Source organism: Somniosus microcephalus, chromosome 24, assembly GCF_052327205.1.
Source record: "Somniosus microcephalus isolate GS21.2 chromosome 24, FLI_Smic_1.0, whole genome shotgun sequence".
In the NCBI taxonomy this organism is placed as follows: domain Eukaryota; kingdom Metazoa; phylum Chordata; class Chondrichthyes; order Squaliformes; family Somniosidae; genus Somniosus; species Somniosus microcephalus.
The window spans coordinates 3,567,408-3,593,525 of NC_141010.1; the positions used below are offsets into that span (position 1 = coordinate 3,567,408).

The 26,118-nt window shown below is 52.6% G+C and overlaps 1 protein-coding gene across 1 annotated transcript in view; it reads left to right on the plus strand.

The window, feature by feature from the left end:
* LOC147100961 (insulin-like growth factor-binding protein 4) overlaps positions 1 to 25,148 on the plus strand; it is a 177,212-nt gene extending 152,064 nt beyond the window's left edge. Inside the window, exons 2-4 of the mRNA XM_085966076.1 lie at positions 6,442 to 6,605; positions 9,773 to 9,901; positions 19,576 to 25,148. Of these exons, the coding sequence (XP_085822202.1) occupies positions 6,442 to 6,605; positions 9,773 to 9,901; positions 19,576 to 19,713 (431 nt within the window). The 3' untranslated portion in view covers positions 19,714 to 25,148. The remainder of the gene's footprint in view (positions 1 to 6,441; positions 6,606 to 9,772; positions 9,902 to 19,575) is intronic.
* The last annotated feature ends 970 nt before the right edge of the window (positions 25,149 to 26,118 follow it).

Here is a 26,118-nt window from a genome sequence, read left to right on the forward strand (position 1 = left end):
AAAGAGAGAGATGCAGCTCTCGAAAGAATTTACTGGCGAGTGTTGGAATACGTGACTGATTCCATCTCCGCTCGTTAGCTCTGGTGTATTTTTGGAATTGGGATCCGATTGGCTGCAGTTGATGCTGGCACCAAGGAAATCCTTTCACTTAGAACCGCCCTACAGAGAGCGGAGAGTTATGTGTGTGTGTGTGAGAGAGAGAGAGAGAGAGAGAGTGAGGGAAAGGGGGAGAGAGAGAGAGAGAGGGAGGGAAAGGGGGAGAGAGAGAGAGAGAGGGAGGGAAAGGGAGAGAGAGAGAGAGAGGGAGGGAAAGGGAGAGAGAGAGAGAGAGGGAGGGAAAGGGAGAGAGAGAGAGGGAGGGAAAGGGAGAGAGAGAGAGAGAGAGGGAGGGAAAGGGGAAGAGAGAGGGAGGGAAAGGAGAGAGAGAGAGGGAGGGAGGGAAAGGGGAAGAGAGAGAGGGAGGGAAAGGGAGAGAGAGAGAGGGAGGGAAAGGGAGAGAGAGAGAGAGGGAGGGAAAGAGAGAGGGAGGGAAAGGGAAGAGAGGGAGGGAGGGAAAGGGAGAGAGAGAGAGAGGGAGGAAAGGGAGAGAGAGAGAGGGAGGGAAAGAGAGAGAGAGGGAGGGAGGAAAGGGGAAGAGAGAGAGAGGGAGGGAGGGGAAGAGAGAGAGAGGGAGGGAAGGGGGAGAGGGAGAGAGAGGGAGGGAGGGAAAGGGAGAGAGAGAGAGGGAGGGAAAGAGAGAGAGAGAGAGGGAGGGAAAGGGAGAGAGAGAGAGAGGGAGGGAAAGAGAGAGAGAGAGAGGGAGGGAAAGGGAGAGAGAGAGAGGGAGGGAAAGGGAGAGAGAGAGAGGGAGGGAAGGAAGAGAGAGAGAGAGGGAGGGAAAGGGGAAGAGAGAGAGAGGGAGGGAAAGGGAGAGAGAGAGAGGGAGAGAGAGGGAGGGGAAGAGAGAGGGAGGGAAAGGGAGAGAGAGGGAGGGAGGGAAAGGGGAAGAGAGAGAGGGAGGGAAAGGGAGAGAGAGGGAGGGAAAGGAGAGAGAGAGGGAGGGAAAGGGGAAGAGAGAGGGAGGGAAAGGGAAGAGAGAGAGAGGGAGGGAAAGGAGAGGGAGGGAGGGAAAGGGAGAGAGAGAGAGAGGGAGGGAAAGGGAGAGGGAGGGAAAGGGAGAGGGAGGGAAAGAGAGAGAGAGGAGGGAGGGAAAGGGGAGAGAGAGAGAGGGGGGAAAGGGAGAGAGAGAGAGGGAGGGAGGGAAAGGGGAAGAGAGAGGGAGGGAAAGGGAGAGAGAGAGAGGGAGGGAGGAAGGGAGAGTGAGAGAGGGAGGGAAAGGGAGAGAGAGAGAGGGAGGGAAGGGGGAAGAGAGAGGGGAGGGAAAGGGAGAGAGAGAGAGGGAGGGAAAGGGAGAGAGAGGGAGGGAAAGGGGGGAGAGAGAGGGTGGGAGGGAAAGGGTGAGAGAGAGAGGGAGGGAGGGAAAGGGAGAGAGAGGGAGGAGGAAAGGGGAAGAGAGAGAGAGAAAGGGAAGAGGGAAGGGGAAGAGAGAGGGAGAGGGGAAGAAAGAGAGGGAAAGGGGAGAGAGGGGGGAGGTAAATGAATGAGGGGAGGGAGGGGAGTAAGTGAGTGGGAAGGGAGAGTGAGGGGAAAAGGAGGAAGGGAGGGGGAACGGAGTGAGTGAGTGAATGAAAGGTTAGAGATGAAGGAAGAGTTGCATTTCTATAGCGCCTTGCACGACCACCGGACGTCCCAAAGCGATTTACAGCCAATGAAAGACTTTTTGAAGTGTGGCCACTCTTGTAATATCGGGTGGATCAAAAGAGTCTGTGGGTTTGTAATCAGGAAGTTTAAAGTGAAGGAACTGCAGCAAGGCTGAGTGGCCTTGGGTGTTGTCAGCAGCCTGCCTGGGTTAGTGGTTTGAGTTACTCGAGACCTGCTGCCATGGTGATCAGTCCCAGCCATTGTTCACATCCACACTGGGCGGCCATTGGCTGTTGTGCCTCCCCCAGTTACTAGCCTGAGGTTGAACTGCACGATTTGTGCTAGTGATCAAGTTCTATGATGGGGACTGGCCGGGCTGCAGAGAGAGGGACAGTCCTGTTCCTTAATCCTTCTCCTAGCTCCGGAAACTGTGCCTTCAGGACCGCCACCCTTTTCCTACCCATGTCATTGGTTCCAACACGGACCATGACTTCTGGCTGTCTCCCTTCCCCTCACACAATGTGCTGCACCTGTTCAGTGCCGTCCTTTACCCTGGCACCAGGGAGGCAGCACACCATTCGGGACTCGCGGCCGCTGTTCAAGAAACGCCTGTCTACCCCCCCTGACTAGCCAATCCCCTACAACAACTACATTTCTACACTTTCCTGTGCCCCCTGTGCAGCCGAGTCTCCCACGGTGCGGTGAAGTTGCTTGTGACTGCACTCCCCGCGGTATCGGCCCCCTCGCTGGGACTCGACTCTGAATACCGCGGTCTTTGTGAGTGCCACATTCCCAGGGGATTCCTGCACTGACGACTCTTCCTCCTGGTCTGCCTGGTGCTCACCTGCTGCCTCTCCTCCTGACCCCCCTCTAGCTGCGGGGTGGCCACCCCCTGAAACGTGCTCGCCACGAAACTCTCCGCTTCCCGTATGCACTGCGGTGATGCCGGCCGCCCTGGAGCTCGGAAACCCTTGGCTCGAGCCCGAGCGGTTGGTGGCACTTTCTGCACATGTGGTTTTCCAGGACATGTGACACTTTTCCCACATGGCACCGGATGCACGTGTCACGGGCCCCAGCTGTCTTGCCATGTTAACTAACAGTTATTTAAAACTTTTTTATTTAGCTTTATGGCTATTTAGCGGTTTAGCTAACACAAAAAGGCGAACCACTAAACTAAATAGTTATCTGTAACTTACCCGCGCCGCCCTCTGTGCTGACCCTGACGATGCTGTTTGAGTTTCTCGCTCCGGGTTTCCTGAGACGCTCTGCTGCTGCCAAGATTGGGATTACAGACAGGAGTCCATGCGAGGCTCTAATCTGCTTCGGTTACTTTTCTAATCACTGTGTTGTGCAGGGACTCTGCCCCATTGTGAAAGTAAATCCGCGTAGTGTTCTACATCGCCGTTACATGTTTCACGGATTCGGTGCAGGAGATTTTACCATCTTTGAACCGATGTTCTGAGCAGGGCTGAGTCATGTGACCAGCACAGTACAAAAGGAACCAATCGCAGCGAGGGGCCATGACGCTCTCGATCACCGTGGTCCGATGTCCATCACTCCACCATTGGTGGCCCTGCCTTCAGCAATCCAGACACTAACCTCTGGAATTCCCTCCCTAAACCTCTCCGCCTCTCTCTCCTCCTTTAAGACGCTCCTTAAAACCGACCTCTTTGACCAAGCTTTTGGACACCTGCCCTAATATCTCCTTATGTGGCTCGGTGTCAAATTTTGTTTAATAATCGCTCCAGTGAAGCACCTTGGGACGTTTTACTACGTTAAAGGCACTATATAAATACAGGTTGCTGTTCTTCTCCCTCATTGGTTGGAGGGCGAATTGTAATACTGTGTGTCGGTGGTAATGGATTTTAAGGGATCAATGCTGGGTTTAATATTTTTATTTAAAGACTTTTGCCGTATCATTTAAAAAAAATGTATTTTTCGAAATCCCCAAATGGCCGAGATTCCAATGGGTGCCTCGGGGGACATGGATTCGACCACTCGCCGCTGCTCTGGGGAGTAATGGGGCCGCCCATCCACTCACCTCAGACACTCCGAGGAAGCACAAAGCTCTCTGCCACCCCAGAGACCCGCAGCTGAGCGCCAGTGGGGCGATAAACTCACCCCTAAACCCCACCCCGAAGTAAGACCCCAAAACCTCCTGTGACTGAGCGGCAGGTTCTGTAATCCCGACCTCGCCCCAGTCCAGTCAGTGCCATGCTCTCCAAACTTCACCTTGCACTCAACCGATTTCATTCAATTGGTCACGCTATAAAAATCAAACAGGAATTTTCTTGCCAAATCAAAGCCTTAGATGTTAAATATGCTGCCTCACAAGAAAGAAAGAATTTCTCCAGCACCTTTCAGAACCTCAAGACGTCCCAAACTGCTTTTACAGCCAACAAAGTACTTTTTGAAGTGTAGTCAGTGTCAATCTGCGCACAGCAAGCTCCCACAAACAGCAATGTGATAAATGACCAGATAATCTATTTTTTTTAGTGATGTTGGTTGAGGAATAAATATTGGCCCAGGACACCGGGGAGAACTCCCCTGCTCTTCTTCCAATGGTGGCCGTGGGATCTTTTATGTCCACCTGAGAGGGTAGACGGGGCCTCAGTTTAACGTCTCATCCGAAAGACGGCACCTCCAACAGTGCGGCGCTCCCTCAGTACTGCCCCTCCGACAGTGCAGAGCTCCCTCAGTACTGCCCCTCCGACAGTGCGGCGCTCCCTCAGCACTGCCCCTCCGCCAGTGCGGCGCTCCCTCAGTACTGCCCCTCCGACAGTGCAGCACTCCCTCAGTACTGCCCCTCCGACAGTGCGGCGCTCCCTCAGTACTGCCCCTCCGCCAGTGCAGATCTCCCTCAGTACTGCCCCTCCGACAGTGCAGCACTCCCTCAGTACTGCCCCTCCGACAGTGCAGCACTCCCTCAGTACTGCCCCTCCGACAATGCAGCACTCCCTCAGTACTGACCCTCCGACAGTGCAGCACTCCCTCAGTACTGCCCCTCCGACAGTGCAGCACTCCCTCAGTACTGCCCCTCCGACAGTGCAGCGCTCCCTCAGTACTGCCCCTCCGACAGTGCGGCGCTCCCTCAGTACTGACCCTCCGACAGTGCAGCACTCCCTCAGTACTGCCCCTTCGACTGCCCCTCCGACAGTGCGGCGCTCCCTCAGTACTGACCCTCCGACAGTGCAGCACTCCCTCAGTACTGCCCCTTCGACAGTGCAGCACTCCCTCAGTACTGCCCCTCCAACAGTGCGGCGCTCCCTCAGTACTGCCCCTCCGACAGTGCAGCGCTCCCTCAGCACTGCCCCTCCGACAGTGCAGCGCTCCCTCAGTACTGACCCTCCGACAGTGCAGCACTCCCTCAGTACTGCCCCTTCGACAGTGCAGCGCTCCCTCAGCACTGCCCCTCCGACAATGCAGCGCTCCCTCAGTACTGCCCCTCCGACAGTGCGGCGCTCCCTCAGTACTGACCCTCCGACAGTGCAGCACTCCCTCAGTACTGCCCCTTCGACTGCCCCTCCGACAGTGCGGCGCTCCCTCAGTACTGACCCTCCGACAGTGCAGCACTCCCTCAGTACTGCCCCTTCGACAGTGCAGCACTCCCTCAGTACTGCCCCTCCAACAGTGCGGCGCTCCCTCAGTACTGCCCCTCCGACAGTGCGGCGCTCCCTCAGCACTGCCCCTCCGACAGTGCAGCGCTCCCTCAGTACTGCCCCTCCGACAGTGCAGCGCTCCCTCAGTACTGACCCTCCGACAGTGCAGCACTCCCTCAGTACTGCCCCTTCGACAGTGCGGCGCTCCCTCAGCACTGCCCCTCCGACAATGCGGCGCTCCCTCAGTACTGCCCCTCCGCCAGTGCGGCGCTCCCACAGTACTGCCCCTCCGACAGTGCAGCACTCCCTCAGTACTGCCCCTCCAACAGTGCAGCACTCCCTCAGTACTGCCCCTCCGACAGTGCAGCACTCCCTCAGTACTGCCCCTCCGACAGTGCAGCACTCCCTCAGTACTGCCCCTCCGACAGTGCAGCGCTCCCTCAGTACTGCCCCTTCGACAGTGCGGCGCTCCCTCAGCACTGCCCCTCCGACAATGCGGCACTCCCTCAGTACTGCCCCTCCGCCAGTGCGGCGCTCCCACAGTACTGCCCCTCCGACAGTGCAGCACTCCCTCAGTACTGCCCCTCCGACAGTGCAGCACTCCCTCAGTACTGCCCCTCCGACAGTGCAGCACTCCCTCAGTACTGCACTGGGAGTGTCAGCCTGGATTATGGGCTCAAGTCTCTGGAGTGGGACTTGAACCCACAACCGTCTGACTGAGAGGCGAGAGTGTGCCCACTGAGTCGCAGCTAGCCTATGCAATTCCTTCCCTGCTTCCTAAAATGTTCAGAGGTGCAAAATATAAGGTTCTGAACAGAATTAATATAAATTATTAAAAGAAAGCCTAATATATATACGCTGCGCAAAATGTCACCCGACTACCCGAGTGATGAGTTTCCCAGAACACTGGGCGGCTGTTGTGGGTTCACTGATGAAGGACGGAGCCGTGGTTCAGTGAGGTCGGCTCCGGTTAGGGGTGTCGCAAATAGTTGACGGTGTATTCACGTGGAACAGCCGGGGTCGTGCCAGGGTCACCAGCACCCCTCTCCCGAGGTCGTGATCTGATGGTGGCTCTCGGAGTGAGCTGGTGATGGCCGTGTTTTTGCCGTTGTGCATGTTTTCTGATTCCACTGGAGGCTGAAGCTGGTTGTGTTACCCGCAGAAACTGAAGATTACTGGGAGCTGGAGCACCCAGAGAGCAGCCACATCCCGTGTCACTCTTACGACAAGAAATGCATCGCCAAGCACCTGGCCCGGATCCGGGAGAAAACACAGAGTAATGGGCGGTCTAAGAACAACCATATCCGAGATGAGCCGCGGATAATGGTGAGTTTGGCAACAGCGATGTATGAGCTTTAATGACCTGGTATGCACACTCTGATTCTCCAAATTCCTGAACCGTGAGAGTCTGCTTATTGACAAATAATTCTCGGAAACTAATCTTGCTCAGGAAAAATCATTTTCGAGCCTGATGTTTCATGGATCGACCAGCTCCTACCGTCTCTCTCTCCTTTCCCCACCCGGATTCTCCCTCCTCCCTTAAAGTTGCTGTCTCCTCCCGCAAGGTTCAGACACTCACTGGTCCCCAGCCCAGCCTGTGTCTGTCTCCTCCCACAAGGTTCAGACACTCACTGGTCCCCAGCCCAGCCTGTGTCTGTCTCCTCCCACAAGGTTCAGACACTCACTGGTCCCCAGCCCAGCCTGTGTCTGTCTCCTCCCGCAAGGTTCAGACACTCACTGGTCCCCAGCCCAGCCTGTGTCTGTCTCCTCCCGCAAGGTTCAGACACTCACTGGTCCCCAGCCCAGCCTGTGTCTGTCTCCTCCCGCAAGGTTCAGACACTCACTGGTCCCCAGCCCAGCCTGTGTCTGTCTCCTCCCGCAAGGTTCAGACACTCACTGGTCCCCAGCCCAGCCTGTGTCTGTCTCCTCCCACAAGGTTCAGACACTCACTGGTCCCCAGCCCAGCCTGTGTCTGTCTCCTCCCGCAAGGTTCAGACACTCACTGGTCCCCAGCCCAGCCTGTGTCTGTCTCCTCCCACAAGGTTCAGACACTCACTGGTCCCCAGCCCAGCCTGTGTCTGTCTCCTCCCGCAAGGTTCAGACACTCACTGGTCCCCAGCCCAGCCTGTGTCTGTCTCCTCCCGCAAGGTTCAGACACTCACTGGTCCCCAGCCCAGCCTGTGTCTGTTCCCGCAAGGTTCAGACACTCACTGGTCCCCAGCCCAGCCTGTGTCTGTCTCCTCCCGCAAGGTTCAGACACTCACTGGTCCCCAGCCCAGCCTGTGTCTGTCTCCTCCCGCAAGGTTCAGACACTCACTGGTCCCCAGCCCAGCCTGTGTCTGTCTCCTCCCGCAAGGTTCAGACACTCACTGGTCCCCAGCCCAGCCTGTGTCTGTCTCCTCCCACAAGGGGACAGATACATTTAAGGGAAAGGTAGATAAACAGAAGCTGGGGAAAGATAGAAGGTGAGATGAAGTAGGGTGGGCGGAGGCTGGTGTGGAGCATAAACACCGGCACGGACCAGTTGGGCCGAATGGCCTGTTTGTGGTGCTGTACATTCTGTGTAACGGACATCTCTGGAACCGTGGTTACCCCACCCCCCTCCCCCTCCCCGTGCATTTAATCACCGAGCCCTCGGGGAATTCCCCGCAGAAACTAGTAATGCTGCCAGAGAGGAACGCACTGGCTGGCCAGAGTCATTTAAGAGGTGGCCGGTTGTTCTGTTATAACAAGTAAGATAGTCAACCAATGACGGTGTCGGCCGTGGCTCAGTGGGCAGCACTCTCGCCTCTGAGTCAGCAGGTCACGGGTTCAAGTCCCACTCCTGGGGCCTTGCTTTGGGGTGCAGGGGGTTTAGCGGTGAGATTATCACCCTATTCGTACTCCGCTGCGGCAGGGGAGTTATCCCCGGTGTCCTGGGCCAAATGATCCCTCAAACAACATCACAGATTATCCGGTCATTGTCACATTGTTTGTCATTGTTTGTGGGAGCTTGCTGTGCGCAAACTGGCTGCTGCGCTTCCTACATTACAAGAGCGGCTACACTTCCAACTGCTTCATTGGCTGGGCGTCCGGTATGAATGTAAGATCTTTCTGTAACTCAGTCGATGAGGAACAGTGTCTGTGCAGCTGTGTCTGGATTAGCCGCAGTGTGACCATGTCTGGAACTGGTTTAAAGGCTCGGACTGACAGCAGAGGACCCTGGGAATCGTTGGCAGATGTCTAGTCAGTCGCCGTACAGCACGGTGAAGTTCTGCAGCTGCCTCTGGAGAATGGCTAAAGCTGCTAATCCACTCAGTTACCCGGGGCGGATTTAATTTATGTTTTTTATCCTTCCTTCAGCTTTCTGTTTTGTCGTTTGCCGGCCATCTCCTGGTCAGCTCGGTGAGCTGACCGCCTGCTCCAAGCCGAGGTCCAGTGCTGCTGTCGAGCTGGCCTTCACTACCAGGCGCTCTGGTGCTCCATGGCGCAGTCTGTATGAGGAGCAAACATCCCACTGTCTCCGAGCAGGTGGCGCAAATATAAATAACAAAACCCACAAACTCTGGAACTGCAGCAGGCCTGCCAGCCTCGACCCAAATCATTAACCCTTTCATCAGACCCAACAAAGAGTCGCGTTGCAAACCATTAACCTGCCTTTTCTCTCTATGGAGACTCTCTGTTGGGTCTGTGGAAAGGGTTAATGATTTGGATTGAGTCCCTCTGTTGTATCTACACCAGAAACATCGCTCGATCTTCTTCCTTTTCCAGATGCTGATGGACCTGCTGTGTGTTTGTAACTATTTCAGTGTGAAGCATGGTTTAATCTATACTCTCCCATCCCTCCAGCATCCTAACCTTCTACCTCCCGCTGTATTCTGAATGACTGTTAACCTCCACTATCAACTTGTTCCAAACATTTCCCACTCCATCATTACAGATGGTTTTTCCTGTTTTAAATTACTTTTCACCAGTTTGAATTTCTGTCCTCTGGTTCCACTCTCCTGGATTATGCAAACCAATCATGTTTTATTCGTCTCTTTTTAAAAATATTTTGTACCCCTTGTCGAGCGCCCCTCTGAACTGCTTTCACTCCAGACTTTGAACCTCTCGAACCTTCCCTCCAGCTCCTTCCCGTTACACGGGAGCCAGCCTTGCTCCTCTCCGCACCTTTCCCAGTGCACAGGAAGACTGGTCTGTGAGTGAGGCACTGGACTGTGCCTGATGTTGACCAACGCCAAGCCCCAGACCCCGGGAGAGGGCAGGAGAACATTGTGCGTCTGCCTTTTGTGGGTAAATTGTTTCAGATTCTCTGTCTGTTTTGGGGAGGGGCATGAAACACAGCGGGGGAGAAATGTGATCATTATTGTGGGAGATTCTCGTTTTAGTTCTGGGAGATTTAGAGTTCCATTTTCCTCGGGGTTTGCAGATGTTGCAGATGTTGCTGTAAGGTGGTTCGAGGGTCCATGCCGGGCAGACCCGTCATTAATCTTCTTACTGCTCCTATCTTTTAGGGTCCTTGCTATGGTGAGCTGCAGCGTGCGCTGGAGAGGATTGCCATGTCCCTGCGACAGACCCACGAAAGTTTGTACCAAATTCCCATCCCCAACTGTGACAAGAAAGGATTTTTTCACCCAAAGCAGGTATTTATTTCGGCACCGATTAACATGAAATGCAACAGCTGAGATTAATTTTAACCCACAGGTTGAGAGTCTGAATCCATCGACATCGGCTGGGAACGGTCCCAGCAATTGTTTTATAGAAAACCCGCAAATTGGAGGCAGAGTCATTGCTGGTGATGTTGTGAGTGTCTCAATGGCTCACAAAACAGCAAGGAAGTAAAGCTCCCTCTACACTGTCCCATCAAACACTCCCAGGGCAGGTACAGCACGGGTTAGATACAGAGTAAAGCTCCCTCTACACTGTCCCATCAAACACTCCCAGGGCAGGTACAGCACGGGTTGGATACAGAGTAAAGCTCCCTCTACACTGTCCCATCAAACACTCCCAGGGCAGGTACAGCACGGGTTAGATACAGAGTAAAGCTCCCTCTACACTGTCCCATCAAACACTCCCAGGGCAGGTACAGCATGGGGACAGATACAGAGTAAAGCTCCCTCTACACTGTCCCATCAAACACTCCCAGGGCAGGTACAGCACAGGTTAGATACAGAGTAAAGCTTCCTCTACACTGTCCCATCAAACACTCCCAGGGCAGGTACAGCACGGGTTAGATACAGAGTAAAGCTCCCTCCACACTGTCCCATCAAACACTCCCAGGGCAGGTACAACACGGGTTAGATACAGAGTAAAGCTCCCTCTACACTGTCCCATCAAACACTCCCAGGGCAGGTACAGCACGGGTTAGATACAGAGTAAAGCTCCCTCTACACTGTCCCATCAAACACTCCCAGGGCAGGTACAGCACGGGTTGGATACAGAGTAAAGCTCCCTCTACACTGTCCCATCAAACACTCCCAGGGCAGGTACAGCACGGGTTAGATACAGAGTAAAGCTCCCTCTACACTGTCCCATCAAACACTCCCAGGGCAGGTACAGCATGGGGATAGATACAGAGTAAAGCTCCCTCTACACTGTCCCATCAAACACTCCCAGGGCAGGTACAGCACAGGTTAGATACAGAGTAAAGCTTCCTCTACACTGTCCCATCAAACACTCCCAGGGCAGGTACAGCACGGGTTAGATACAGAGTAAAGCTCCCTCCACACTGTCCCATCAAACACTCCCAGGGCAGGTACAACACGGGTTAGATACAGAGTAAAGCTCCCTCTACACTGTCCCATCAAACACTCCCAGGGCAGGTACAGCACGGGTTAGATAGAGAGTAAAGCTCCCTCTACACTGTCCCATCAAACACTCCCAGGGCAGGTACAGCACGGGTTAGATACAGAGTAAAGCTTCCTCTACACTGTGCCATCAAACACTCCCAGGGCAGGTACAACACGGGTTAGATACAGAGTAAAGCTTCCTCCACACTATCCCATCAAACACTCCCAGGGCAGGTACAGCACGGGTTAGATACAGAGTAAAGCTCCCTCTACACTGTCCCATCAAACACTCCCAGGGCAGGTACAGCACAGGTTAAATACAGAGTAAAGCTCCCTCCACACTTTCCCATCAAACACTCCCAGGGCAGGTACAGCACGGGTTAGATACACAGTAAAGCTTCCTCTACACTGTCCCATCAAACACGCCCAGGGCAGGTACAACTCGGGTTAGATACAGAGTAAAGCTTCCTCTACACTGTCCCATCAAACACTCCCAGGGCAGGTACAGCACGGGTTAGATACAGAGTAAACCTCCCTCTACACTATCCCATCAAACACTCCCAGGGCAGGTACAGCACGGGTTAGATACAGAGTAAAGCTCCCTCTACACTGTCCCATCAAACACTCCCAGGGTAGGTACAGCACGGGTTAGATACAGAGTAAAGCTCCCTCTACAGTATCTCATCAAACACTCTCAGGGCAGGTACAGCATGGGTTAGATACAGGGTAAAGCTCTCTCTACACTGTCCCATCAAACAATCCCAGGGCAGGTACAGCACGGGTTAGATACAGAGTAAAGCTCCCTCTACACTGTCCCATCAAACACTCCCAGGGCAGGTACAGCACGGGTTAGATACAGAGTAAAGCTCGCTCTACACTGTCCCATCAAACACTCTCAGGGCAGGTACAGCACGGGTTAGATACAGAGTAAAGCTCCCTCTACACTGTCCCATCAAACACTCCCAGGGCAGGTACAGCACGGGTTAGATACAGAGTAAAGCTCCCTCTACACTGTCCCATCAAACACTCCCAGGGCAGGAACAGCACGGGTTAGATACAGAGTAAAGCTCCCTCTACACTGCCCCATCAAACACTCCCAGGGCAGGTACAGCACGGGTTACAGACAGAGTAAAGCTCCCTCTACACTGTCCCATCAAACACTCCCAGGGCAGGTACAGCACGGGGTTAGGTACAGAGTAATGCTCCCTCTACACTGTCCCATCAAACACTCCCAGGGCAGGTATAGCACAGGTTAGATACAGAGTAAAGCTCCCACTATACTGCCCCATCAGACACTCCCAGGGCAGGTACAGCACGGGTTAGATGGAGAGTAAAGCTCCCTCTACACTGCCCCATCAAACACTCCCAGGGCAGGTACAGCACGGGGTTAGATACAGAGTAATGCTCCCTCTACACTGTCCCATCAAACACTCCCAGGGCAGGTACAGCATGGGGTTAGATACAGAGTAAAGCTCCCTCCACACTGTCCCATCAAACACTCCCAGGGCAGGTACAGCACAGGTTAGATACACAGTAAAGCTTCCTCTACACTGTCCCATCAAACACTCCCAGGGCAGGTACAACACGGGTTAGATACAGAGTAAAGCTTCCTCTACACTGTGCCATCAAACACTCCCAGGGCAGGTACAGCACGGGTTAGATACAGAGTAAACTTCCCTCCACACTATCCCATCAAACACTCCCAGGGCAGGTACAGCACGGGTTAGATACAGAGTAAAGCTCCCTCCACACTGCCCCATCAAACACTCCCAGGGCAGGTACAGCACGGGTTAGATACACAGTAAAGCTTCCTCTACACTGTCCCATCAAACACTCCCAGGGCAGGTACAGCATGGGTTAGATACAAGGTAAAGCTCTCTCTACACTGTCCCATCAAACAATCCCAGGGCAGGTACAGCACGGGTTAGATACAGAGTAAAGCTCCCTCTACACTGTCCCATCAAACACTCCCAGGGCAGGTACAGCACGGGTTAGATACAGAGTGAAGCTCCCTCTACACTGTCCCATCAAACACTCCCAGGGCAGGAACAGCACGGGTTAGATACAGAGTAAAGCTCCCTCTTCACTGCCCCATCAAACACTCCCAGGGCAGGTACAGCACGGGTTAGATACAGAGTAAAGCTCCCTCTACACTGTCCCATCAAATACTCTCAGGGCAGGTACAGCACGGGTTAGATACAGAGTAAAGCTCCCTCTACACTGTCCCATCAAATACTCTCAGGGCAGGTACAGCACGGGTTAGATACAGAGTAAAGCTCCCTCTACACTGTCCCATCAAACACTCCCAGGGCAGGTACAGCACGGGTTAGATACAGAGTAAAGCTCCCTCTACACTGTCCCATCAAACACTCCCAGGGCAGGTACAGCATGGGGATAGATACAGAGTAAAGCTCCCTCTACACTGTCCCATCAAACACTCCCAGGGCAGGTACAGCACAGGTTAGATACAGAGTAAAGCTTCCTCTACACTGTCCCATCAAACACTCCCAGGGCAGGTACAGCACGGGTTAGATACAGAGTAAAGCTCCCTCCACACTGTCCCATCAAACACTCCCAGGGCAGGTACAACACGGGTTAGATACAGAGTAAAGCTCCCTCTACACTGTCCCATCAAACACTCCCAGGGCAGGTACAGCACGGGTTAGATAGAGAGTAAAGCTCCCTCTACACTGTCCCATCAAACACTCCCAGGGCAGGTACAGCACGGGTTAGATACAGAGTAAAGCTTCCTCTACACTGTGCCATCAAACACTCCCAGGGCAGGTACAACACGGGTTAGATACAGAGTAAAGCTTCCTCCACACTATCCCATCAAACACTCCCAGGGCAGGTACAGCACGGGTTAGATACAGAGTAAAGCTCCCTCTACACTGTCCCATCAAACACTCCCAGGGCAGGTACAGCACAGGTTAAATACAGAGTAAAGCTCCCTCCACACTTTCCCATCAAACACTCCCAGGGCAGGTACAGCACGGGTTAGATACACAGTAAAGCTTCCTCTACACTGTCCCATCAAACACGCCCAGGGCAGGTACAACTCGGGTTAGATACAGAGTAAAGCTTCCTCTACACTGTCCCATCAAACACTCCCAGGGCAGGTACAGCACGGGTTAGATACAGAGTAAACCTCCCTCTACACTATCCCATCAAACACTCTCAGGGCAGGTACAGCATGGGTTAGATACAGGGTAAAGCTCTCTCTACACTGTCCCATCAAACAATCCCAGGGCAGGTACAGCACGGGTTAGATACAGAGTAAAGCTCCCTCTACACTGTCCCATCAAACACTCCCAGGGCAGGTACAGCACGGGTTAGATACAGAGTAAAGCTCGCTCTACACTGTCCCATCAAACACTCTCAGGGCAGGTACAGCACGGGTTAGATACAGAGTAAAGCTCCCTCTACACTGTCCCATCAAACACTCCCAGGGCAGGTACAGCACGGGTTAGATACAGAGTAAAGCTCCCTCTACACTGTCCCATCAAACACTCCCAGGGCAGGAACAGCACGGGTTAGATACAGAGTAAAGCTCCCTCTACACTGCCCCATCAAACACTCCCAGGGCAGGTACAGCACGGGTTACAGACAGAGTAAAGCTCCCTCTACACTGTCCCATCAAACACTCCCAGGGCAGGTACAGCACGGGGTTAGGTACAGAGTAATGCTCCCTCTACACTGTCCCATCAAACACTCCCAGGGCAGGTATAGCACAGGTTAGATACAGAGTAAAGCTCCCACTATACTGCCCCATCAGACACTCCCAGGGCAGGTACAGCACGGGTTAGATGGAGAGTAAAGCTCCCTCTACACTGCCCCATCAAACACTCCCAGGGCAGGTACAGCACGGGGTTAGATACAGAGTAATGCTCCCTCTACACTGTCCCATCAAACACTCCCAGGGCAGGTACAGCATGGGGTTAGATACAGAGTAAAGCTCCCTCCACACTGTCCCATCAAACACTCCCAGGGCAGGTACAGCACAGGTTAGATACACAGTAAAGCTTCCTCTACACTGTCCCATCAAACACTCCCAGGGCAGGTACAACACGGGTTAGATACAGAGTAAAGCTTCCTCTACACTGTGCCATCAAACACTCCCAGGGCAGGTACAGCACGGGTTAGATACAGAGTAAACTTCCCTCCACACTATCCCATCAAACACTCCCAGGGTAGGTACAGCACGGGTTAGATACAGAGTAAAGCTCCCTCCACACTGCCCCATCAAACACTCCCAGGGCAGGTACAGCACGGGTTAGATACACAGTAAAGCTTCCTCTACACTGTCCCATCAAACACTCCCAGGGCAGGTACAGCATGGGTTAGATACAAGGTAAAGCTCTCTCTACACTGTCCCATCAAACAATCCCAGGGCAGGTACAGCACGGGTTAGATACAGAGTAAAGCTCCCTCTACACTGTCCCATCAAACACTCCCAGGGCAGGTACAGCACGGGTTAGATACAGAGTGAAGCTCCCTCTACACTGTCCCATCAAACACTCCCAGGGCAGGAACAGCACGGGTTAGATACAGAGTAAAGCTCCCTCTTCACTGCCCCATCAAACACTCCCAGGGCAGGTACAGCACGGGTTAGATACAGAGTAAAGCTCCCTCTACACTGTCCCATCAAATACTCTCAGGGCAGGTACAGCACGGGTTAGATACAGAGTAAAGCTCCCTCTACACTGTCCCATCAAATACTCTCAGGGCAGGTACAGCACGGGTTAGATACAGAGTAAAGCTCCCTCTACACTGTCCCATCAAACACTCCCAGGGCAGGTACAGCACGGGTTAGATACAGAGTAAAGCTCCCTCTACACTGTCCCATCAAACACTCCCAGGGCAGGTACAGCACGGGGTTAGATACAGAGTAATGCTCCCTCTACACTGTCCCATCAAACACTCCCAGGGCAGGTATAGCACAGGTTAGATCCAGAGTAAAGCTCCCTCTATACTGCCCCATCAGACACTCCCAGGGCAGGTACAGCACGGGTTAGATGGAGAGTAAAGCTCCCTCTACACTGCCCCATCAAACACTCCCAGGGCAGGTACAGCACGGGGTTAGATACAGAGTAATGCTCCCTCTACACTGTCCCATCAAACACTCCCAGGGCAGGTATAGCACGGGTTAGATACAGAGTAAAGCTCCCTCTACACTGTCCCATCACACACTCCCAGGGCAGGTATAGCACAGGTTAGATACAGAGTAAAGCTCCCTCTACACTGCCCCATCAAACACTCCCAGGGCAGGTACAGCACGGGTTAGAGACAGAGTAAAGCTCCCTCTACACTGTCCCATCAAACACTCCCAGGGCAGGTACAGCACGGGGTTAGGTACAGAGTAATGCTCCCTCTGCACTGTCCCATCAAACACTCCCAGGGCAGGTATAGCACAGGTTAGATACAGAGTAAAGCTCCCACTATACTGCCCCATCAGACACTCCCAGGGCAGGTACAGCACGGGTTAGATGGAGAGTAAAGCTCCCTCTACACTGCCCCATCAAACACTCCCAGGGCAGGTACAGCACGGGGTTAGATACAGAGTAATGCTCCCTCTACACTGTCCCATCAAACACTCCCAGGGCAGGTACAGCATGGGGTTAGATACAGAGTAAAGCTCCCTCCACACTGTCCCATCAAACACTCCCAGGGCAGGTACAGCACAGGTTAGATACACAGTAAAGCTTCCTCTACACTGTCCCATCAAACACTCCCAGGGCAGGTACAGCACGGGTTAGATACAGAGTAAACTTCCCTCTACACTATCCCATCAAACACTCCCAGGGCAGGTACAGCACGGGTTAGATACAGAGTAAAGCTCCCTCTACACTGTCCCATCAAACACTCCCAGGGCAGGTACAGCACAGGTTAAATACAGAGTAAAGCTCCCTCTACACTGTCCCATCAAACACTCTCGGGGCAGGTACAGCACGGGTTAGATACAGAGTAAATCTCCCTCCACACTGCCCCATCAAACACTCCCAGGGCAGGTACAGCACGGGTTAGATACACAGTAAAGCTTCCTCTACACTGTCCCATCAAACACTCCCAGGGCAGGTACAGCATGGGTTAGATACAAGGTAAAGCTCTCTCTACACTGTCCCATCAAACAATCCCAGGGCAGGTACAGCACGGGTTAGATACAGAGTAAAGCTCCCTCTACACTGTCCCATCAAACACTCCCAGGGCAGGTACAGCACGGGTTAGATACAGAGTGAAGCTCCCTCTACACTGTCCCATCAAACACTCCCAGGGCAGGAACAGCACGGGTTAGATACAGAGTAAAGCTCCCTCTTCACTGCCCCATCAAACACTCCCAGGGCAGGTACAGCACGGGTTAGATACAGAGTAAAGCTCCCTCTACACTGTCCCATCAAATACTCTCAGGGCAGGTACAGCACGGGTTAGATACAGAGTAAAGCTCCCTCTACACTGTCCCATCAAATACTCTCAGGGCAGGTACAGCACGGGTTAGATACAGAGTAAAGCTCCCTCTACACTGTCCCATCAAACACTCCCAGGGCAGGTACAGCACGGGGTTAGATACAGAGTAATGCTCCCTCTACACTGTCCCATCAAACACTCCCAGGGCAGGTATAGCACAGGTTAGATCCAGAGTAAAGCTCCCTCTATACTGCCCCATCAGACACTCCCAGGGCAGGTACAGCACGGGTTAGATGGAGAGTAAAGCTCCCTCTACACTGCCCCATCAAACACTCCCAGGGCAGGTACAGCACGGGGTTAGATACAGAGTAATGCTCCCTCTACACTGTCCCATCAAACACTCCCAGGGTAGGTATAGCACGGGTTAGATACAGAGTAAAGCTCCCTCTACACTGTCCCATCACACACTCCCAGGGCAGGTATAGCACAGGTTAGATACAGAGTAAAGCTCCCTCTACACTGTCCCATCAAACACTCCCAGGGCAGGTACAGCACGGGGTTAGATACAGAGTAATGCTCCCTCTACACTGTCCCATCAAACACTCCCAGGGCAGGTATAGCACGGGTTAGATACAGAGTAAAGCTCCCTCTACACTGTCCCATCAGACACTCCCATTGCAGGTACAGCACGGGTTAGAAGGAGAGTAAAGCTCCCTCTACACTGTCCCATCAAACACTCCCAGGGCAGGTATAGCACGGTGTAGATGCAGAGTAAAGCTCCCTCTACACTGTCCCATCACACACTCCCAGGGCAGGTATAGCACAGGTTAGATACAGAGTAAAGCTCCCTCTACACTGTCCCATCAAACACTCCCAGGGCAGGTACAGCACAGGTTAGATACAGAGTAAAGCTCCCTCTACACTGTCCCATCAAACACTCCCAGGGCAGGTACAGCACGGGTTAGATACAGAGTAAAGCTCCCTCTACACTGTCCCATCAAACACTCCCAGGGCAGGTACAGCACGGGTTAGTTACATAGTAAAGCTCCCTCGACACTGTCCCATCAAACACTCCCAGGGCAGGTACAGCACGGGTTAGATACAGAGTAAAGCTCCCTCTACACTGTCCCATCAAACACTCCCAGGGCAGGTACAGCACGGGGTTAGATACAGAGTAAAGCTCCCTCGACACTGTCCCATCAAACACTCCCAGGGCAGGTACAGCACGGGTTAGATACAGAGTAAAGCTCCCTCTACACTGCCCCATCAAACACTCCCAGGGCAGGTACAGCACGGGTTAGATACAGGGTAAAGCTCCCTCTACACTGTCCCATCAAACACTCCCAGGGCAGGTACAGCACGGGTTAGATACAGAGTAAAGCTCCCTCTACACTGTCCCATCAAACACTCCCAGGGCAGGTACAGCACGGGTTAGTTACATAGTAAAGCTCCCTCGACACTGTCCCATCAAACACTCCCAGGGCAGGTACAGCACGGGTTAGATACAGAGTAAAGCTCCCTCTACACTGTCCCATCAAACACTCCCAGGGCAGGTACAGCACGGGGTTAGATACAGAGTAAAGCTCCCTCGACACTGTCCCATCAAACACTCCCAGGGCAGGTACAGCACGGGTTAGATACAGAGTAAAACTCCCTCTACACTGCCCCATCAAACACTCCCAGGGCAGGTACAGCACGGGTTAGATACAGGGTAAAGCTCCCTCTACACTGTCCCATCAAACACTCCCAGGGCAGGTACAGCACGGGTTAGATACAGAGTAAAGCTCCCTCTACACTGTCCCATCAAACACTCCCAGGGCAGGTACAGCACGGGTTAGATAGAGTGATCATCTGGCCTTTCTGAGTTTGATAAATTAGTACCGATGATGATGAGTTTAGGATATTTTTGCACTATTAATGCATTCCCAACAGATATTGGGTGGAGTTTGCCCCCCCTCCCCCGACTAATCTCTCTGACAGGAATGCTCGAATCAATCAAAGGATCCGGATATTGAGAACTTCACTCCTCGTGTTTCTAAATTTGGAAATGGCCTATTGAGCTGCAGTTTTGTGCATCAGAGCTGATTCATGGTTGGAACTCATTTCCTCTTTGTTTTACTCTACAGTGTCACCCATCACTGGATGGACAGCGTGGAAAGTGCTGGTGTGTTGCCCCAAAGACGGGTGTGAAACTCATCGGGTCTCCAGAGGTGAAAGGAGACATCGACTGCCACCAGTTCCTCATGGAGCCGGCGCAGGAGTGAGCAGGAGTGAGCAGGGGCACCTCTGTCAGAAAGAGACTGCACCATTCTCCAGGTGCTGTCCGTGCGAAATGAAGAGGGGGAGCTACCGCAAGTTGGATCAGCGCGTGGTGTGAGGTGCAGGGGTACGCACCTGCAGCCCAATCCAACCTCACCAAGTCACTCTCATCATCTACCTTGATGATCGCATGGCCTTTCTGAGCTTAAGTCTGCTCCTAATGGGGTCTTTCTGTTGTATAAAGTCTTCCAATTTTGATGTTTTTCAGACATTCATATCCATGTTCCCCCCGCTCGTTCCTGTGGGCTTTCTCCAGTCTGAGCTGTTTGCTTATTATGTGAATCTCACGCTCCAGCCATCCAATATATAATCGGCACCCGCAACAAGTGTGAACGTTGCACTTGTCGCTGTGGAATGCGGCCACATGGTGTACCAGGCAGTGGATGAAAGCCATGCCAATGTGTAATGTAGCAGAAAGTGAAGAGCCTGAAGGACTGGGACCTTCCTCCCCCACCGCGGAGCAAATCCAGCTCAGAGGGAAATGGGCTTCAGTATAACTCCCTCAACAGCCTAAAGAAAATTGTTTCATTTACAACAATCTAAACAACTAGTTGTGTCCTCCCGGCGCGTTGCTGTTCGAGCCTCGTACCTTCCCCTGAAACACCAGCAGTGTGATCGCTCGCTCAGAGGGCGCATGTAACATTCTCCACTGGATGTTGAACTATTGGGGGTTGGAGTTGGCAGTCGTAACTCCTTCTACCTGGCGGGAACGCCCCGAAAATCACCTCAACTCACTTAATGCCTCTCTCCCTCTCCATTACTGCCACTTTGGCTGGGGCCTCTTAATGGGCAGCCCAGGTATCAGCCTGTTTCAGACAGGAGCCTATTTGTAATATGCTAATTGTACACGGGACCCTGACGCATTGTTGGGTCTAGTGTGCGCTGCACCCATTGGCACCTGGCGTTGAGTAACCCTTAAAAGGCTCCTCCCTTGTTCTTTCAATGCTCCTCCTGGCCCCAGAGAAATCTTCTGCCTCCATGTCGCAATCTTTGGAGTTCCTGCCCTCCCCGACCACGGGGCTGCCTGTGAGCGTTGGGACACAGCTCCGAGGGAAAAAGAAACTCGGCCCTCACAATGACGTGAGCGCACCACTTGCCCGCCCAGTGTCCGCTCACTGTTAAAATCAACCCCATGGTCTCTCCTTGAACATTTATAAATATCTTGGCAAGCTCCATTGTTTAATCTCCCAATTGTCCAGTGAACCTTTCCTGCTTTCACTGCACCAGAATCCAGGGTGTTTAAAATCAGTTTTCAATAAGAGATTGGGCCGATTGGGCTTATACTCGCTAGAGTTTAGAAGAATGAGAGGGGATCTCATTGAACCTTATAAAATTCTAACAGGACTGGACAGACTAGATGCAGGAAGGATGTTCCCGATGGCGGGGGAGTCCAGAACCAGGGGTCACAGTCTAAGGATAAGGGGTAAGCCATTTAGGACAGAGATGAGGAATTTCTTCACCCAGAGAGTGGTGAACCTGTGGAATTCTCTACCACAGAAGGCAGTGGAGGCCAATTCATTAAATATATTCAAGAAGGAGTTGGATATATTTCTTAAGGCTAAAGGGATCAAGGGATATGGGGAGAAGGCAGGGACAGGGTACTGAATTTGGATGATCAGCTATGATCTCATTAAATGGCGGAGCGGGCTTGAGGGGCCGAATGGCCGACTCCTGCTCCTATCTTCTATGTTTCTATGTTTCTGTGTTACGCAAGGAAACCCCCCAGCAAATTACAGGCCCCCAGTGACAGTGCAGCAAGTAGCCGGGATCGGCTGGTACTGAAAGCATCGAGGTCAAACCGCAACATGGAGAGTTTAAGCCCTGGTGAAGAGGTGAGGAGCACTTCCCCCTTTTCCCCATGGCCATGGACCTCATGGGTCTTTAAGCTATGGGAGAGGGGGTGACTCATCCCTCCCAGATGCGGGGAGAGAGACACTAACACAGGTTCCCTGGGTGTGCCGCTGAGAAGGAGCACTCGATCTAAGACCATCTTCATCCACAGGGTGGAGAGTGAGTGGAATATCCGACGCAGGGAGGAGGTGGAAAGCGGAGGATGTTGAAGGATATCAGAGGTAATGAGGGCTAAGCAGTTTGTGACTGAGAAAGTCGATTGTTTCTGGTGCAGTCCATGGTCCCTGAGCAAACATGTGGAAAGGGGTAGGGGTAGTTTAAATGTGTCTAATGATGCAACGTGAGTATCCATTGTCTCCTGCCTCAGGGAGTCGAGGAGCAATTTCCCAGTTTGTCCAGTCGCCATTTTCCTTTTTGGTTTCCTGCCCCCCCCAGGAGTTAATCACCTCTCGGTGGTGGAGACATCACGATCTGATTCACAGGTTGACCATCGAAGGGTCCGACAGCCTTCTCTCTGTCTCTCTCTCTCTCTCTCTGTCTCCTTACCATATACAACATATAAGATTATGAAGGGGATTGACAGGGTAGATGCTGAGAGGTTGTTTCCCCTGGCTGGAGAGTCTAGAACTCGGGGGCATAGTCTCAGGGTAAGGGGTCGGCCATTTAAGACTGAGATGAGGAGGAATTTCTTCACTCAGTGGGTTGTGAATCTGTGGAATTCTCTGCCCCAGAGGGCTGCGAATGCTGAGTCATTGAGTATATTCAAGGCTGAGATCGATAGATTTTTGGACTCTAGGGGAATCGAGGGATATGGAGATCGGGCGGGAAGGTGGAGTTGAGGTCGATGATCAGCCGTGGTCTTATTGAATGGCGGAGCAGGCTCGAGGGGCTGAATGGCCGAATCCTGCTCCTAATTTCTTATGTTCTTATGGGTTAGGAGCAGTTCTCTGGTGCTTAACGAGGTTTGGATCCTGTTGGTCCTGTTTAAGAACACAGCAGAAATTTGAAGATGTTTGAAGGATTGTGACCCGAGAGAGTTTATCTCAACCTCTCCATTAGCCCAAGTTGAATATTCAGTGCTGCATTCGTTCCACTGACATTTCAATGGAGGAAATACCAACCGCGCTTATGATGAGATTCTAATGGATCTTTTTTCAATTTTTTCCTACATTATCACTTTCTTTCCCCCACCTTTCTTTCTAACTGTACGGCTCACAGTTACACATCCGACCTGAGCTGGGAGGGCTGGCGTGGAGTGGCTGGAGCAGGGAGCTCCGACACATGTGAGGGATACGGGGGCAGGGTGGGGAGAGGTAATTAGAGGGAGGAGGCTCGTGTGGAGCATCAACACTGGCATGGACCTGTTGGGACGAGCGGCCTGTTTCTGTGCCGCAGGCTCAATGTAATTGTCAGATTCATTGAATAATAAAATCCCCCCAACTGGGAGATTGGACTAGCCCAGCCTCCCCCATCTGGGCGATTGGATTGGTCCATTGTCACCAGCTGAGAGCCTGGGACAGTCCACGTTTCCCCTGCCCGGGGGGATTGAGCTGCAGACGCCAATGTTTTTCTCTCTGCAAGGAGGAAGGCCCTTGTAAAAAAAAACAGTTCAATTCTTGGGAACGGTTGAGCCGAAGAACACAAGTCACTTTTTGCTGGTTGCATTCTTTGCCTCGCCCTTCCCCAGTGATGAGGTGGAACTTCATTCAGCCACATACCACCTCTGGGAGCCGGGGAAGGAACTGGCACATTGGCACAATGGCCTGCTTTACCATTCCAGTTCACCGTCTCCCAGTTGGGCATCGAGCACTTGCTGAACCGTCGGAAACTGCCACGTAAGCTGCAACTGCCGAGGGTTCAGAGCCTCGGATTAATAGAGTGAAGGAGCTGAGCCCCGCACACACTGGGAAACTAAACATGATCCAACTTCACACTACGAGTCCCTACCTCACGGAACAGGCGCTCAGTCAGCTCAGTAACACGAGCAGCTAGAAATGTTTTTGACTGATTAGCGTTTGTTGCGAGGGCAGAGGAGCCGTGAGAATGGGCGAGGCAGCTGCCAGGTGTGAATGTCCTCTCATTCCCAGTTGTTACTGTTCGTGACTCACCGAGAAGCTAAGGGGGTCCCTGCAGTTGTCGATTGAGTGCAGCTGAGTTCAAACCGTTGATGTCCTAGAGAACAGAACGCAAACACGGAGCAAGAAGAAGCCCGCCCTGCCCCTTTCTACACTGGCCACCAGTATCCAGACCGACTTGAATTTACTCAGTCTGAAACCCGTTCCTCGGGGGCTTGGGCCCAGAACACAAACCTCCTCCCCATTCAGCGCTAAATTGTCAAGCGTTACTTCGAGGGGGCGCAGGCTGGCTGGTGTGGGAATAGAAAGATGCCACATTGGTACCTGTTGGAGGTCTCAGTGTTGGGTGATACCTTCAGTGAGACACAGACTCCAATCCTTACAGTGTCTCTGCCCCTTTAACGCAGCTCCTGCCCCTTCCAGTGTTCCAGCGGCAGAATTTCCCTCTTTGGTTCTCATGATCCTGCTGGGAGCCACGTGACCTGTGACCCCGGTTACGGTGAGGTCAGAGGTGGGCGGCAGTCCCACTTCATAAGACCACCGCCGCTGGGAGTAGATTCCCAACCCAGGTCTCCTGATGGGTGATAATGCACCTTGTTTCTGTCGCGCCATTACACCATTTCAAACCTTTAACCCCTCAGACCCTGCCTTTGTCCTTGGCTTTAATCCACCAACCTAACGTCTTCTTAAAGAGTTTCTGATGCTGAAACCCACTTGGCACTTTGTAAGAGGCATTGGCAGCCAGCGTGCGAGCTGGAGACGGGGGGGCATTATGCACACTGTGTGACTGAGGGACCTGACCTTGGGCCTGGTTCTGCGAAGCTCTAGGCTTGTCCATAGTCTGCACACTTGTACCCATTAGTGCTCCCAGAGTGAGTCAAGCACTGCCGGCTAGATGGGAGCTTTCTGGGAACCTACGAAGCAGAACAAGTCCCTGCGCATTCTAGGAGGCCAAGGAGGGGAGCGCGTGATTGGACCTCCTCTAGCGGAATGTCAGGCTCTGAATACATTCCCCTTCCCCCCCCCGATCCACTCCACCCCATGCCCACCCCTCCACCGGGCTCTGGTCTTTCCACCTCACCTCCCGCTTGATGGGGCAAAATTTAAACAAAAATTCGACATGATTTTATGCCGTTGAATGGGGAGCAGGCTAGAACTTCAGTGGTTGCGATTTTTGATGTGCAAAGACCCCTCGGTGTCGTTAGGGAGTGCGAGGAATGGGAAGAGCAGGATTGTGCGGACACTGCAGCAACTTGTCAGCAAAGGAGGAAGGAATAAAAAACTGATGATGTTACCTTCAATTGTACAAATCCTAGGATTACATCAGATCTATATCTTACACTTACTGGTGGCACTCTTTAATACCTGTGATATTCTCAGAACCTTTTTAAAATACAATGTTGGTGTGTGTTTTTGTAAAGTATTGGAATTGTAATAAATGCTGACACAATGGATTCCATTGGTGCTGCTCTGTCACTTCCTGCGCATTGCCCAGGCTCGCCAGTCTTTGCTCGTTCCCTTTCTCATCGCCACATTGCTGCTTGTGGGAGCTTGCTGTGCACAAATTGGCTGCCGCGTTTCCTACATTACAACAGTGACTAGACTTTAAAAAAACGATCGATAAAATTCAGCTCAGGACAGCAGGCTCTTTAGGCAGTGACTGAGTGAGTGGAAGGTGATTTGCCTTTAAAACTGACACCTCTTGGATTTTATGGAAAAACTTAATTTTGTGGTGTTTATGCTAATCAGTTGCTTCTATTTCTATGCTGAGCTACATAAGAACATAAGAAACAGGAGCAGGAGTCAGCCATTCGGCCCCTCGAGCCAGCTCCGCCATTCGGCCCCTCGAGCCTGCTCCGCCATTCGGCCCCTCGAACCTGCTCCGCCATTCGGCCCCTCAAGCCTGCTCCGCCATTCGGTCCCTCGAGCCAGCTCCGCCATTCGGCCCCTCAAGCCAGCTCCGCCATTCAATAAGATCACGACTGATCTTCTACCTCAACTTTAATGGGGGGATTTTAACTTTCATATAGGTTGGGATAAGCAGACTAACACCTGTCAGTAAGGTAATGAATTTCTTGAGTGTGTCCGGGATAGTTTTCTGCAACAATATGTCCCAGAGGCAACAAGGGGGCAATCCATATTAGATTTAATAATGAATAATGAGCCAGATTTAGTTAACAGCCTAACTGTGCGTGAACATTTATCCAATAGCGATCATAACATGATCAAGTTCAAGGTAGTGTTAGAAAGGGAAAAACACAAAACAGCTCCTAAGATTCTAGATTTAGGTAAGGCCGACTTCAATGGGATGAGACAGAGACTGTCCCCAGTAAACTGGGCAAATCTGTTAATGGGTAAAACAACAGAAGATCAGTGGGAGATGTTCAAAAAAGAATATAATGTGACACAGACCCAGTTTATACC